This window comes from Ruditapes philippinarum, unplaced genomic scaffold, assembly GCF_026571515.1.
Source record: "Ruditapes philippinarum isolate M1 unplaced genomic scaffold, ASM2657151v2 ctg11601_1_1_1_1, whole genome shotgun sequence".
Lineage (NCBI taxonomy): Eukaryota > Metazoa > Mollusca > Bivalvia > Venerida > Veneridae > Ruditapes > Ruditapes philippinarum.
In genome coordinates this window covers 58,493-74,582 of record NW_026854279.1, presented here as the reverse complement: position 1 = coordinate 74,582, position 16,090 = coordinate 58,493, and the positions used below count along the sequence as shown (strand labels likewise).

At 34.6% G+C, this 16,090-nt stretch overlaps 1 protein-coding gene across 1 annotated transcript in view; it reads left to right on the top strand.

Moving 5' to 3' along the window:
• The first annotated feature begins 625 nt into the window (after positions 1-625).
• The window catches only part of LOC132739638 (adhesion G protein-coupled receptor L1-like), a 42,551-nt gene continuing 27,086 nt past the window's right edge, over positions 626-16,090 (top strand). The window contains exons 1-6 of the mRNA XM_060727389.1: positions 626-690; positions 11,995-12,042; positions 13,381-13,480; positions 14,227-14,322; positions 14,621-14,748; positions 15,907-15,973. Of these exons, the coding sequence (XP_060583372.1) occupies positions 626-690; positions 11,995-12,042; positions 13,381-13,480; positions 14,227-14,322; positions 14,621-14,748; positions 15,907-15,973 (504 nt within the window). The remainder of the gene's footprint in view (positions 691-11,994; positions 12,043-13,380; positions 13,481-14,226; positions 14,323-14,620; positions 14,749-15,906; positions 15,974-16,090) is intronic.

Below are 16,090 nucleotides of genomic sequence, written 5' to 3'. Positions count from 1 at the left end.
AGTTCAAAAATTAAATATGTTGTTATATTTTGCAATTTAACATTAGTTAAAGTTACATGCCTCCAGATGAGCCAAAAAATCAAGAAAATTAAATTTGAGAAATAAAGACCTAAGACTTTAACGAAAGTAAAAATAAAATTCAAGTATTATTTGACAGGTTATACGCGATTAAGGACTGGTTTGCACCAGCGTTTCTTACGTTTCTACTCCGTTACTTACGCAGCAAGGGCTATTTTGCTTTTTACCTGTTTTTGGTAATTTTCATGGACTGGAAGTGCAGTTTGCAATATGTTAATAATTTTCTTTTTTTCACTTCATAATGGTTGTCTTTTAAATTCGTTTTTAAATTTTTTATGAAAATTACCTTGAATTTGGGGGTATGTTGTTTTAAATTATTAAAGTGCTTGCACGTAGTTTTAAACAATAAAAGTATACTATTAATTAACTTGTTGTTTGTATCAGAATATCAATATTTTAATGAAAGATTAGTATGTCATTTGTAACTATATCGAGATGAATATGTTTGTTATATTGTTCCTACACTCAGCAACATTTTCCCGGATTTCAACATTGTGCGGAACGTTCACGCATTTCTGCGACGATAGATTCGCACCCTGACGACAGCATGACTTACTTTAAAGCGAGATTTGTCGCTGAAAATAACCCGACTCCGCTGGTTGCGTGTCCAGCGTAAGTGACAGTGTGCCAAGGTCAACCTGGCGACCCTTTGGCGGGGTATCAGTATATGACCAGTATATGGTTTGCGCGCACGAATTTGAATCTGGGATTGCATATAAAATTTTGATAGTTTAGGCACTGACACGTAGCTACCGAGCAGTAGCTGTAACAGGCAAAACCGGTTGCAAAGGTGATTCTGCTTAATGACCTGTCGCCTCTTAATTACGTCACACGAGGTGCACCAGATCTCGGACGATCATGAACGAATACAGTACTACCAAACCGTGTATTAAGATTATGAATAGTTTGCCTAAAACAGACAAAATGTTGTGTAGCATCCATTACCCTAGCACCCGCTAGCAGCACCCAAATAACCTGATTATGTTGATTTTCAGAAGTTTTTAGAACGTGGACTAATTCCTCTAATTTTCCTTGCATGAGATCTCTTAGACTTGGAGCCTTATATAGCTGTGAAGAAGATTCCCTTAACTAATAAAATCTACTAGATTCTTTTTAAGTACGTAGCGTTCATTTTGTAATGGCTATGTGTACATGAGATCAAATGGTTTTTAAACAGTAGGCTCGTGAAAATAATGTTTTTCCCGAAATATATAGGGAAAGACCAATCACCGGTCCAAAAATGGACAATGCTACGCGAAAATTTTCTAGACATTGTACTTGGGTTAGGGCTTCGGGCTTCATAATGTACAAAGAAAATACTTCACTGATGTACAAAATCGAATTTGCAACGGAATTGGTCAAATAGTTTGTGAATGGTAGGCTCGAGAAAATGGTGGTTATTTTTTTCGAAATTTTAAGCACTTTATATACAGAAAGAACAAGTCACCGGTCCAAAAAATGACCATGCAACGCGGAAATCTCATAGAGGTACTGCTTTGATGAGAGTTTTAGGCTTTATTATGTGCAACGTAAACCCTCAAAAGATGTACAGAAACGAATTTGCAATGGAATTGCTCATAAGGTTTTGGAACGGTAGGCTCGTGAAAATGATGTATTTCCTGGAATTTATATAGAGAAAGAACAAATTTCCTGGTCCAAAAATGACCAAGCCATGCGAAAATCTCCTTGGCGTATTGCTTAAGTTAGGGCTTTAGGCCTTATAATGTGCAAAGAAGACCCTTCAAAGTTGCAACGGAATTAGTCTAATGGTTTTTCAACAGTTACCAGGAGGAAATGATGCGGTTTTTACGAAATTCTTAATACTTTTTATGATTAAAGAACGAATCGCAGGTCCAAACAACGGCCATTGAATGCGGACCACTTGCTCTTATTTTCCTTGCGTTAGATCTCTGAGTCATTGAGTCTTATATAGCCGTGAAGAAGATCATCTTAACGAATACATTCTCCTAGACTTTTTAAGTACTTAGCGTTCATTTTATAATGGCTAACTATACATGAGATCAACTTTGGTCATTTTTAGGACCGGTGATTTTTTCATTCTTTATATAAATTACGGGATAAAAATCATTTTCACGAGCATACCGTTCAAAAAACCATTTGATCAATTCCAATGCAAATTCCATTTTATACATCTTGAGAGGCCGTCTGTGCACATGAAAAGTCTTAAAGCCCTAATCCAAGTAATATGTCCAGGAGATTTCCGCATAGCTTGCTCATTTTTTGCACAGTTCTATATGCAAATTTCGGAAAGAACAACATATTCACGAGCCTACTATTCTAAAACAATTTGACCATTTCCGTGCAAATTTTATTTTGTACAACTTGAGAGGGCCTTCTTTAAAAAGGCTTAGAGCCAAGGAAAATGTCCAGGAGATTTCCACATGGCTTAATCATGTCTTGCACCTGCGATTTGTTCTTTCTCTATGTAAATGTCGGGAAAACCATCATTTTCACGAGTCTACGATTCAAAAACCATTTGATTAATTCCATTGCAATTTGATTTTGTACATTTTGAGAGAGTTTCTTTGCACATGAAAATGCTCAAAGCCCAAGAAATATGTCCGGCAGTTTTCCGCATGACTTTGTCATTTTTATGTAAATTTCGGGAAAAACATTATATTCAAGAGACTAACATTCAAAAACTATTTCATCAATTTTGTTGCAAATTTGATTTTGTACAACTTCTGAGGATCTTCTTTGAACCTTGTAAGGCCTAAAGCCCTAACCCAAGTTATATGTACAGGATATTTCCGCGTGGCTTGGTCATTTTTTGCACAGGCGATTTAATATTTCTCTCTATAAATTTCGGAAAAAACATCAATTTTACGAACCTACCGTTCAAAAGCCATTTAATCAATTCCAATGCCAATTCAATTTTGTACAACTTGAGAGGGTCTTCTTAACACATGAAAAGGCTTACCAACCAAACCCAAAAAATATGTTTTCAGGATATTTCCGCATGGCTTGGTCATTTCTTGCACCGGCAATGAGTTTTTTCTGTATATAAATTTCGGAAAAAACATCATAATCACGAGCCTACCATTCAAAAACCATTTGATCAGTTCCAATGCAAATTAAATTTTGTACAACATTGGAGGGTATTTTTTGCACATGAAAAGACCCAAAGAACATGTCCAGGAGATTTCCGCATGGCTTGGTCGTTATTTTGCACCTGTGGTTTGTTCTTTCTCTATGTAAATTTTTGGAAAAACTTCATATTCACGAACCTACCATTTAAAAACCATTTGATCAATTCCATTGCAAATTCTATTTCGTACATATTGAGACAGTTTTCTTTGTACATGAAAAGGCTTAAAGCCCTAACACAGGGAACACATCCAGGAGATTTCCGCATGTCTTTGTCATTTTTACGTAATTTTCGAGAAAAGCACCATACTTACGAGCCTATTGTTCAAAAACCATTTGATCAATTCCGATGAAAATTTGATTTTGTACAACTTGAGGGGGTCTTCATTGCACATGAAAAGGCTTAAAGACTTAACCCAGGTAATATGTCCAGGAGATTTCCGCATGGCTTGGTCATTTTTTACACGGGCGATGTGTTTTTCTCTATGAAAATTTCGGGAAAAAAAATCATATTCACGAGACTACCATTCAAAAACCATTTGATCAATTCAGTTGAAATCTTAATTTTGTACAACTTGAGAGGGTATTCTTTGCACATGAAAAGGCTTTAAGCCCTAACCCAAGGAACATGTCAAGTACATTTCCGCGTGTCTAAGTAATTTTGCACCGGCGATGGGTTTATTCCCTATTTCAATTTCAGAAAAAAATCATCATATTCCCGAGCCTACCATTAAAAAAACCATTTGATCAATTCAGTTGAAAATTTAATTTTGTACAACTTGAGAGGGTCTTCTTTGCACATGAAAAGGCTTAACTTGAGAGGGTCTTCTTTGCACATGAAAAGGCTAAAAGCCCTAACCCAAGGAACATGTCTAGGAGGTTTCCGCATGGCTTTGTCATTTTTATGTAAATTTCGGGAAAAACATCAATTCACGAGCCTACCATTCAAAAACCATTTGTTCAATTCCGTTGTAAATTTAATTTTGTACAACTTGAGAGGGTATTTTTTGCACATGAAAAGGCTTAAAGCCCTAACCCAAGGAATATGTCCAGGAGATTTCCGCATGGCTTGGTCATTTTCCGACGATTTGCTCTTCCTTTATTGAAAGTGTATAAATCTTCGGGAAAAGACTCATTATTTCGAGCCAACCGTTCATACAGTGGTCTTATGACTTCATATAAATGTAAATCAATGCTTCTGTGTGTGACAAACACGCGCTTGAGAAAGCTCGATCTTGCAGGAATTTACCTCATGTACAGTAAGCCATTACAAAATGAACGCTACGTACTTAAAAAAACAACAAAAAACAATCTAGTAGATTCTATTAGATAAGAGGATCTTCTTCACTGCTATATAAGACTTAAAGGCACAGAGATTTACTTCATAGAAAATAAGAGCAACTAATCGACGTTCAAAAGCCACTATTAGCACCTGCGACTTGTTCTTTATTTATATAAATTCTTAAGAAATTTCGTAAAAACGGCATCATTTTCTCGTGTCAACTGCTGAAAAGCCAGTTTTCCGCGTGGCTTGGTCATTTTTTGCACCGGTGATTTGTTCTTTCTCTCTATAAATTTCGAAAAAAACATCAATTTTACGAGCCCACCGTGGAAAAGCCATTTAAACAATTCCAATGCAAATTCAATTTTGTACAATTTGAGAGAGTCTTCTTTGCACATGAAATGACCTTAAGCCCTAACCCAGGTAATATGTCCAGGAGATTTCGGCTTGGATTTGTCATTTTTTGCACCGGCAATGTGTTTTTTCTCTATGTAAATTTCGGAAAAGAAACATCGTATTCACGAGCATACCATTCAAAAACCATTTGATCAATTCAGTTTAAAACTCAATTCTGTATCACTTGATAGGATCTTCTTTTCAAATGAAAAGGCCCAAGGAACATGTCCAGGAGATTTCCGCGTGGCTTGGTCATTTTTTGCACCAGCGATTTGTTCTTTCTCTATATAAATTTCGGAAAAAACCTAGTTTACGAGCCTGCCGTTCAAAAGCCATTTAATCAATTAAATGCAAATTCAAATTTGTACAACATGAGAGGGTCTTCTTTGCACATTAAAAGGTATAATGCCCTTATCCAGGTAATATGTCCAGGAGATTTCCTCGTGGCTTGGTCATTTTTTTGCACCGGCGATGTGTTTTCTCTCTATTTCAATTTCGGAAAAACCCATCATATTCACGAGCCTACCATTCAAAAACCATAAGAAATAGATAGATAGATTTATTTCGGCATAGGAAGCGTAAAGATAGTTTACAACATAACATAGGATAGAATAATGAGCATTTATTATTAAATACTATATCACATACGAGAAAACTATGACATGCTCACCAACACCAAGGATAACACAAAAAAAGGCAAAAAAGCTCTTATTTCCATTTTGGTCCTTTGTATTGGCGGCATAACATAGAGGGGCAGACCTGAATATAATCATGTTTAAAAATACTAATAAAGTTATAAAAAATGTATATCACAGTCAAATCTTGTTTTAATGACATTTCTGTTTACAGCTAGGATTTAAAACAAATTACTAAAATTGTAAAAATATAACTATCAGACAATTTAACATCCTGAGCCGAAATATGTAAAAACATAGGAAAAATAATTAAATACTGTTCATAATATGACTTTTGATGGTAACCTTAAAACTGTGTAACCTGTTGATCTCCATTAACTCTACAGGTAAAACATTCCATAATTTAGTTCCAGAGAAAGCTAAGGATTTAGAACCTTGACCTTTGACCTAAGGTAGACAACACCCACCGTTTTGACTAAGTCTTGTACTATAATTAAATACGGAATCTTGCGAAATAAAGTGTTCAGACATGTTATCCGGAGACAGACCATTTTTTATCTTAAAAACGTGACACAACCTTATCTGTTCAACTCTTCTGTGGACCGGTAACCAGCTAAGGGACTTAAAGTGGGATGGGTCGATATGGGCTCTGGAATCCAAGTCAAGTACAAATCTCATTATTTTATTTTGACAAGTTTGATATTTATGTTTTAAAGACTGTGTCAGTCTATTATTCCAAACAGAGCATGCGTAATCATAGTGACACTGAATAAGAGACATAACCAGAAGTTTCTTGGTATGCTGAGTAAGAAACTCTTTATTGCAGTAAAGAAATTATAACCGAGAGTTGGCCTTCTTAAGAACAGACTCAGCCATGACAAATGAAAAATTTTGGTATATAGTAATCCCAAGATACTTGATAGATGAAGTTGATTTAATGGATGTACCAGAATAGGTTATATGCAGGTTAGATTGTGACCTAAGCTTTTGCCTGGACCCAAATAAAATTGACTCGGGTTTACCCAAGTGCAATGACAATTTATTGTCCGCTCATCATTGGCTGACCAATTCCATATCAACTGTCAATGCCTTTTCAACAACAGATAAACTTTTACCAGATACAAGGATACCAGAATTATCTCCATATACAAGCAATTTATTTTTGACCACAGCTGACATATCATTTACATAAATTAAAAAGAGAAGGGGTTCAAGGATTCAGCCCTGATGGACACCACATGTTATTTTGGAATTAGAAGAATAAGTACCAGAGACATCTACAAGCTGCTGTCTATCTTATAAATATGCTTTGAACAAATTTAGGACGTCAATACTAAAACCAGATGCTTGCAGTTTCAGTAAAAGAATGGAATGGTCGACTGGGTCAAACGCTTTCTGCAAATCCAGCAACACCATACCAACAACATTACCTTTATCGTTTTCATACATGATAAAGTCTGTATAGTGAATCAGACAAGCATCAGTAGAGAAGCCACTCCTGAAACCTGATTGAAATTTAAACAGCAGATCTTTATCCTTAAAATAAGCTTCAACCTGGTCATAAACCACCTTTTAAAGGATTTTAGATACAACATTTAAAATGGACACAGGCCGATAATTACTAACAGACAATTTGTCGTTCTTGTTATAGAGGGGAATAACTCTTGCAGATTTAAGATTATCTGGGACTTGACCTTGGATAAGGGATAAGTTTATGATATGAGCTAATGGACTAGCAATAACTGGGGATCCATCTCTGATAAAATGTGAAGGTATACCATCTAAGCCAGTAGCTTTTTGACACCTAATAAAGTTAAGTATTTAAGATAATTACTTTCAGAAACAATGGAAAAAGAAAGACTGTTTGCAAAAACACCCTTATTTGCATAAAAAGTATTAACAAAATGCGTACCAAATTTCTGCACACTTTCTGGCAACTTTTCAACAAGTTTACATGCAACTGTTGTATAAAATTTGTTAAATGATTCAGCAATAAGTTTCTTTTCAAAACACACATTATCATCGATATTTAATCAAATATTTTAACCGGTTGAAAATGAACCCTTCTTGGAAGGCAAACCAAGATTTTTAACAGATTTCCATAAAGAGGTTGTGTCATTTTTGTTCTCCTGAATGTATTAGTAAAATATTCCTTTTCTGCTTTGACAACAAGATACTGAACTTCGTTCTTGAGAGTCTTAAATGAGTCATAATTATCACAGTTTCTATTACAATTATATTTATAAAAAGCTTTATCTCTTTCATTCATCACAATAAGAATGTCTAAGTCAATCCATGGTTCTGTTCTCTGTTTAATTCTGGTCTGTTTCACAGGAGCTATATTGTCTATCACAGATAACAGTAACTGTTTAAATATATTCCAGGCATCATTTACACTATCACTCAGCAGAACAGGAGACCAGTCAGAAGCTAGAAGACAAGCTTGAAAGTCATCTTTGTTTTAATTTTTCAAAGATCTTAAAGTGACATTGTTATGAAAACAAATAGGAATTTTACTGACTTTTCTTGTACAAAATATTAAGCTACGATCACTAAATGAAGTATGAATTACGCCTGACAGAGTAATTTTATCATTATCAGACACCAATATCAAGTCAATAAAAGTTGCACTTGTAGTACTAACTCTAGTAGGTTCTGAGATCAATTGTTTGTAATGAAACATATTAATAAATGACTTAAAACATTGCAAAAGAGGATAAGACTTAACTAAAGACACATCTGAATTAAAATGTCCAAACATTATAGATTCACATTGTAAAAAGTCACTACTTGACGAGCATAAAGAGTCTAAAATTGTATAAAAATTTTGTTGCACAGGAGGTCTATAAATAACACCACATAAGATAGGTTTTGATTTTGGCAAAAGTACATCAATCCATACAGCTTCTAATTCTTCATGCTTGATATCATCGCGTGTGTTGTAGGATACATCCTTCCTGATATAAATACAAACGACACCCCCTTGTCTGTTTCGATCCCTACGCTGAATACAATAGCTGTCGATGCTAATTTACCAGTTCATATTAAATGTTGAATTCTGCTTAAGCCGGTGCTATGGGGCGTGGACGGTAGTTTGCACTTGACAGTACCGTCCATGAAAAGGCTCAATCAAACCGAGCCTGCAACATTTTCAATTTTGCCGTGTTGGGCTTTCTTTAGGGATTCTTATTCTCTATATTTCAGAATCTGGAACTGAGTCATCTAACCAGGTTTCGGAAACACAAATACATGCAGCTGTAGATCTACGAGCTACATAATTAATTTCATGTAATTTTGGTAAAAGACTTCTAGTATTGACATGAACAAAATGAAGACCACGTTTATTGAAAACTTTAAATTATATGAATTCCGTTGCAAATTTGATTGTAACTTGAGAGGGTCATTTTTGCACATGAAAAGGCTTAAAGTCTTACCCCAAGGAATATGTCCAGAAGATTTCCGCATGGCTTGGTCATTTTCCGACGATTTGCTCTTTCTTTATTTAAAGTTATTTTCGAGAAAAGACGCATTATTTCGATACAGTAGTCGTCTGACTTCATATGAATGTAAATCAATGCTGGTGTGTGTGTGACAAAAACGGGCTTGAGAGAGCTCAATCTTGCTGGTGTGTGTGACAATCTAGTAGATTGTATCAGTTAAGAGGATCTTCACTGCTTTTTAAGGCTTAAAGGCACAAAGAGTTACTTCATGGAAAATAAGAGCAACTAGTCCACGTTTTAAAGTCGCTATTCGCACTTGCGATTTGTTCTTTATTTATATAAAGTCTTAAGAAATTTCATCATTTTCTCGTGTCAACTGCTGAAAAACCAGTTTGCCAATATCGTTGCAACTTCGATTTTGTACAACTTTGGAGGGTCTTCTTTGAACATTATAAGACATGAAGCCCTTACCCAAGTAATATGTCCCGGATATTTCCGCGTGGCTTGAATTTTAAGTGAAGAAGATTATCTTAACTAATACTTTTGAGTCTACCTTTCAAAAGCTATTAAATCAATTCCAATGCAAATTCAATTTTGTACAACATGAGCGGGTCTTCTTTGCACATGAAAAGGCCTGAAGCCCTAACCCAAGTAATATGTCCAGAAGATTTCCACGTTGTTTAGTCATTTTTGTGCACCGGCGTTGTGTTTATTCTCTTTCTAAATTTCGAAAAAAAACATCGCGTTCACGAGCCTACCATTCAAAAACCATTTGATCAATTCCGTTGCAGATTAGATGTTTTAACACTTGAGAGGGTCTTCTTTGCACATGACAAGGCCTAAAGCCCTAACAAAAGTAATATGTCCAGAGAATTGTGGCTTGGTCATTTTTTCCACCAGATATTTGTTCTTTCTTTATATGAATTTCCGGAAAAAACATCAATTTTACGAGCCTACCGTTCAAAAGCCATTTAATAAATTCAAATGCAAATTCGATTTTGTACAACTTGAGAGGTTCTTCTTTCCAAATAAAAGGGCCTAAAGCCCTAACCCAAGTAATATGTTTAGGAGAGTTCCGCTTGACTTGGTCATTTTTTTTTGCACCGGCGATGTTTTTTTCTCCATATAAATGTCTAAAAAAACATCAATTTTAAGAGCCCACCGTTCAAAATCCATTTTATCAATTCCGATGCAATATCAATTTTGTACAACTTGAGAGCATCTTCTTTGCGAGTGAAAAGGCTTAAAGCCCTAATCCAAGAAACACATCCAGGAGATTTCCGCGTGGCTTGGTCAATTTTTGCACCAGCGATTTGTTATTTCTCTATATAAATTTCGGAAAAAAAATCAATTTTACGAGTCTACCGTTCAAAAGCAATTTAATCAATTCCAATGTTAATTCAATTTTGTACAACTTGAGAGGGTCTTCTTTGCATATGAAAAGGCTTAAATCCCTAACCCAAGTAATATTTCAAGGAGATTTCCGCGTGGCTTAGTCATTTTTTTGCACCGGCGATGTGGTTATTCTCTTTTTAAATTTCGAACAAAAAAAAAATCATTTTCAGGAGCCTACCATTCAAATACCATTTGATCAATTCAGTTCAAAATTTAATTTTGTACAACTTGAGAGGGTCTTCTTTGCACATAAAAAGGCTTAAAGCTCTAATCCAAGGAATATGTCTAGGTGATTTTCGCATGGCTTTGTCAGTTTTATGTAAATTTCGGGAAAAACATCATATTCACGAGCCTACCATTCAAAAGCATTTGATCAATTCCGTTGCAATGTTGATTTTGTACAACTTAAAAGGGTCTTCTTTGCACATGAAAAGGCTAAAAGCCCTAACCCAAGGAATATGTCCAGGATATGTCCGCATGGCTTGGTCATTTTTCGACGTTCTTGATCTTTCTCAATCTTGCAGGAATTCATCTCATGTACAGTTAGCTATTACAAAATGAACGCTACGTACTTACTGCTCAACGTTCAATGGCTGCGATTTGTTCTTTATTGATAAAATGTCTTAAGAAATTTCGTAAAAACGCATCATTTTCTCGTGTCAACTGCTGAAAAACCATTTGGCCAATACCGTTGCAAATTCGATTTTGTACAACTTTGGAGGGTCTTCTTTGAACATTATAAGACCTGAAGTCCTAACCCAAGTAATATATCCTGACGATTTCCGCGTGGCTTGGTCAGTTTTTGCACCAGCGATTCGTTCTTTCTCTATATAAATTTGGAAAAAAAAACATCAATTTTACATCAATTCAACATCGTTTAAAAGCTATTTATACAATTCCAATGCAAATTCAATTTTGTACAACTTGAGACATGAAAAGACCTAAAGCCCTAGCCCTAATTAAAATTGTGATCCGGTATTCATGAGGGTGAAAAGTCTCCACCGGTTTTTCGAACTCGTCGCGAAAAGTCTCCACCGGTTTTTCGAACTCGTCGCGAAAAGTCTCCACCGGTTTTTCGAACTCGTCGCGAAAGATAATTTTACGAAATCATATATTTTTTACAGGCTTTTGCAATATATAAATATATTGACAAATAATTTAATTATTGAATTTCACGCATTCACCCGGTGACAGCGGACTTTGTGTTTCTCCTGGTAAAATAATTAGTTATATTTTCCTTAATTTTTATAAACACATATTTGAAATTTCATAACATGCAGCACCATTTATCACATGTGCTAATATTCATTTTTTTGTCATAATACATGTAATTATGATCATTACATTTGAGGAATTTGCATGCATTCATTTCTTATTGAAAAATTTGGCTTCGAACTTATCAAAAATTAATTTTTAATTATCTCCCTTTATTAACATTAAATGTAAATTAGGTAATATCTTTACAAATTATGCTGTTTGGAACTTACAATATTGATAAATCTTCATTTAAGCATTATATTTATGATATAAAACCATAAAAAAATTGAGTTACAGAACTTCAAACTTTAGATATTGCGACTCTTAATTATATCCAAAGTGAAATTGTCTTTTTTACAGTTATCTATCAATGATTTGGATCACATGGCTCTTATATCTGAAGTCAGCGGTGCAATGTCTATGGTCTGCTGTGTCTTCTTTGCTTATTACCGTAAGTACCGTATTTTTTTTTATAATAATCCCCCTTTGCTATATTACATTTGCAAAAATGCAAAGTACCGTATTTTTGTAATAAGCGCCGTTTAACTATGGTGCATTTTCAAAATTGCACAGTATCGTATTTTCTATAATGAGTGTTCTTTACTGTTTGCAAAGTACCGTATTTCTTATAATAAGTCTCTTTTACTATGGTACATTGTAACATTGCTATAACTTACACAAACGTTTTGCTAAGTACCGTGATGTTATAAAAGGTGCCCTGAATAAGATACTACTGCTAATAAAATTGTTTATTTAACATCCAATATATAATTGTTTTGGAGTAAAAGACTCCTGTCTTAAATCTAACAGACAACAAAACACGTTGCGAAAATAAATGCAAGAATTGTATAAATATTACCCAGAGATGAATAATTCTTGCTCGTGAACGGTATACTTGGTTTATAGCATCCCAGTAGCGACAAGATTGTTTGGCGCCCCCAAGAAGAAGCAGAAGAAAAAAAGAGAGAAAGAGAAGAAAAGAGAAGAAGAAGAGAAAAAGAGAAAAGAGAAAGAAGAAGACAACAGAAGGAAGAACAGAAAAAGTAGAAAAAAGCCAAGAGAAGAAGAAAAGAACAGAAGAGAGAGCAGAAAAGAAAAAAAAAAAAGAAAAGAAGGAAAGAGAAAGAAGAAAAAGAAGAGAAAGAGAAGAAGAAGAAGAAGAAAAGAAGAAGAAAAAGAGAGAAAAAAGAACAGAAGAACAAAAAGAAAAAAGAAAGAGAAGTGAACAAAAAAGAAGTAAAAATGAAGAAGAGAAAAAAGGAGCAAGCAGACAAAAGAAGAAGAAAGAAGAAAACAGAGAAGAAAGAGGAAAGAAAGAAAGAGAAAGCAAGAGACAGAAAGGAAGAGAGAGAAGAAGAAAGAGAAAGAAGATAATAGTAAGAAAGAAAGAAGAAAGAAGAAATTAAATTTAGAAGAAAGAAAAAAGAAAGACAAAAGAAAAGGAGAGAGAGAAGAAAAGAGAAACAAGAAGAGAAAGAAAGAGAAAAGAAAGAAGAGAAAAGAAGAGAAAAGAAAGAGAGAAAGAACATTTTTTCTAAAATTTGAATTTGAAAAAAAAATCAAGACATTCTTAAATTGATAAAACTAATTCAAAATGTACATGAATATCTTAAAGTTTGTGGTTTTGTCATGTTTTGTGTCATAAGCCTTATTTTACGTCCAGGACCAAAAATGCTCAATCAAGGTGGCTCTCAGCGGTTACTTCCCCTGATTGTATTTTTTTCGAAGAAAGAAGGGGAGATCGCTACATGCAGATTGGCTAGACAAATATAATAAATGTTTATTTCAGAATACGGAGTGATGGAATGTTCATCACAAGCAATATGTGTGTTTTTCTGATTGCCGCACAAATTTCATTCATCGGGTCAGAAAACACAGGATATCCTGAACCGGAAATTTCTGAATTACCTCCCTTTTAAAGAACACATGACAATATAAGCCATCGCATTTTTTCAAAGCTGTCAAAAGTTACGGTTTTTGAATAATCAAAATAACTGTTTAAATTAAAATTAATTAATTAATTTAAAAACAGTGTTTATAATTATGTTAATTTTATCTTTTAGTAATTGTACAAATTCAGAAATTTTCTTTTTCCGCCAGAAAAAGAAAAGTAAATTTTCTAGCAAAAAAAAATTAAAAAGTCGTAACTGGGCTAGCTCACGCCAAAGCAATTTATTCGATATGCATACAATGACGATTAATTTGTTCTAGTTACTTTAATATACTCTGCAATATTTCAATTTCCAACTTGCAGTAAATCAAACTTTGATTTAACATTGCTTTTATCAGTCACTTTGGAATAGATTTTATTCAGTATGTCTTTTATCGTGATTTGCTGAATGCCATGATGTTTTGCCAATATTACATTGACGTAAGCCTTGCTCTAGTGATGCATTATGTTAAGCCATTAAAAAGTGTTGCTGATAGAATCGACATGATTTATATTTTACTCGTACTTTTCCAGTGTTTAAAAGTATTTGCTTGTTATTTGAATAGGAAAAAAAAAGAAATCACTCGTCTTACATTGAGGTGATTTTTAAACTCACCAAAACACCGTCATATTTTAATAATTATAGATAAAACAAGCTCATATTCTGTACATTACTATTATTCTTATATTATGTGTTTTTGTTTTCAGTATATGTGCAAGATAGCCACTTGCGTCATTCACTACTTCTTCATGTGTGTGCATTTTTCATCGTTTGCACACGCTCTCCACCTTTGGTCAAAGGTATGTCAATTAAACTAACCTCATTGTCTATGACAAGATGATGGCCTTTTTATTAAGGTGATGTCTTAGCAAATAAACGAGACTAAGACATTTAACGTGTTTTTGCACTGGTTAAGGTTTTCTAAAAAATGCCAAACGTATGTTTAAAAGTTTAATTTGAATAATGAATTTAGGACATTTTAGATGTTTAACAACTGAATAAAGTAGCGCTATACGTGCAATAATGTGTCAGAAAGGTAACAAAATGTAAATAAAGTAGTATACCCATGCACTGAAAAATTTACTTTTTTTCCAATAGTTTGCACCTATGTGTGTAGAGACATGCCGACGAAGAGGAGTGTATGTATTCACTATCTGGATTGTGCCGGCATTAGTCGTCATTGCTACCACAATGTTAAGCGGAGACTTGTATGCGTCGGAGGAAAGGTAAAGTTGACCTTTACGGTAAAAGTCACGATTTTCAATTCTCTTACAAAACGAATGATTTCGGAAAATTGTGCCACTTTCCGTTTTATTGTACGTTATAAAAGGGGCGCGTTGACACGGGTTGTCATGATGGCTGATTTAATACATTGCACGTTGCGTTGTCGATAGAGACAACGCAACCTATATCGTTATCGCCTTTTTGTCTTGTCGCTGTCGTCTTGTTGTCCTGTCTCTAGCGAAGCACGCCAAACAGCGCGTTGTCGTAAGGCGCGATGTCGCCCTGTCGCTTGGCTTATAAGCCAATCCTTCGATTTGGCGTTTGGCGTACATCGTAAGCGACAGGACGTCAAGACGAAAGTCCGACAACGCGCCGTTTGGCGCCTTGTCCTGTTGTCGCTAGAGCCAACACGACGCACAAAAGCATTCCAAATCAGCCACCATATGTTTTTCTATCTCATAGCTCTAACATAGACGCTGTATGATCTTTATGAGTCACAGGAAGTGACATAATAATCTGTAGGATCATGTACAATCGTAAAATAATTAATATATTTTTTCAAAAGCTGCAAAATGTTGCCCCGTATTTGTCTCAATGTTTTATAGTTTCTGGTCCTTCGTGGTTATTGTTTTTTATATTTAAAGTGTTTGATAGCGAACACTGCTTACATTAACCCGATGCTAGGGGAGGTAAGAGTTGTTGCGCAATTCAAAAACAAAATGTGCGCTCATTTGTATTGTTCATTGAACTCTGCTAGAATAGCCAGGCTTGTGGTTTCTCGTTGTAATATGGCCATAAGAAAACACGTTTAAAAATAATTCATATCGTCTACACTTAATTCATAATATTTATAAGAATGCAAGACCATTTTTGGCGACACTCATTGCAAAATGTCTAAATTAGAAAGAGTTTTCTAAATAAAAACTTATCGTATTTTTGATTGTTATATAAAATCAAATACTCAAACAGATCAATTGTTCACTGTCGCAACATATGCTACTAGTATTTACAATGATCATAGAAACTTGACTTTCTATGGCATTTCTAAGTGCAACATAGTAACTGTTAAAATGCCAATGTACCTTAATACAAATGAAGTACAACTGAGATGTAGGAGTGTTGAAGTGAAAAAAGAAAAAAACTTATCAATTTACTTTCAGGTGTTGGCTGCCATCCGAAAGAAACACGCGAATGGCGTTCCTATTTCCTGTCTTTCTGATTCAAGTGGTAAATATATATTTTAATCATTTAATGCTTAAGATTGAATTCCGCTTTTAAAGCTGGTGCTAATGGGTGTGAGAGATGTCGCACTTAACATTATCTCCCATATTAAACAGACTGAAA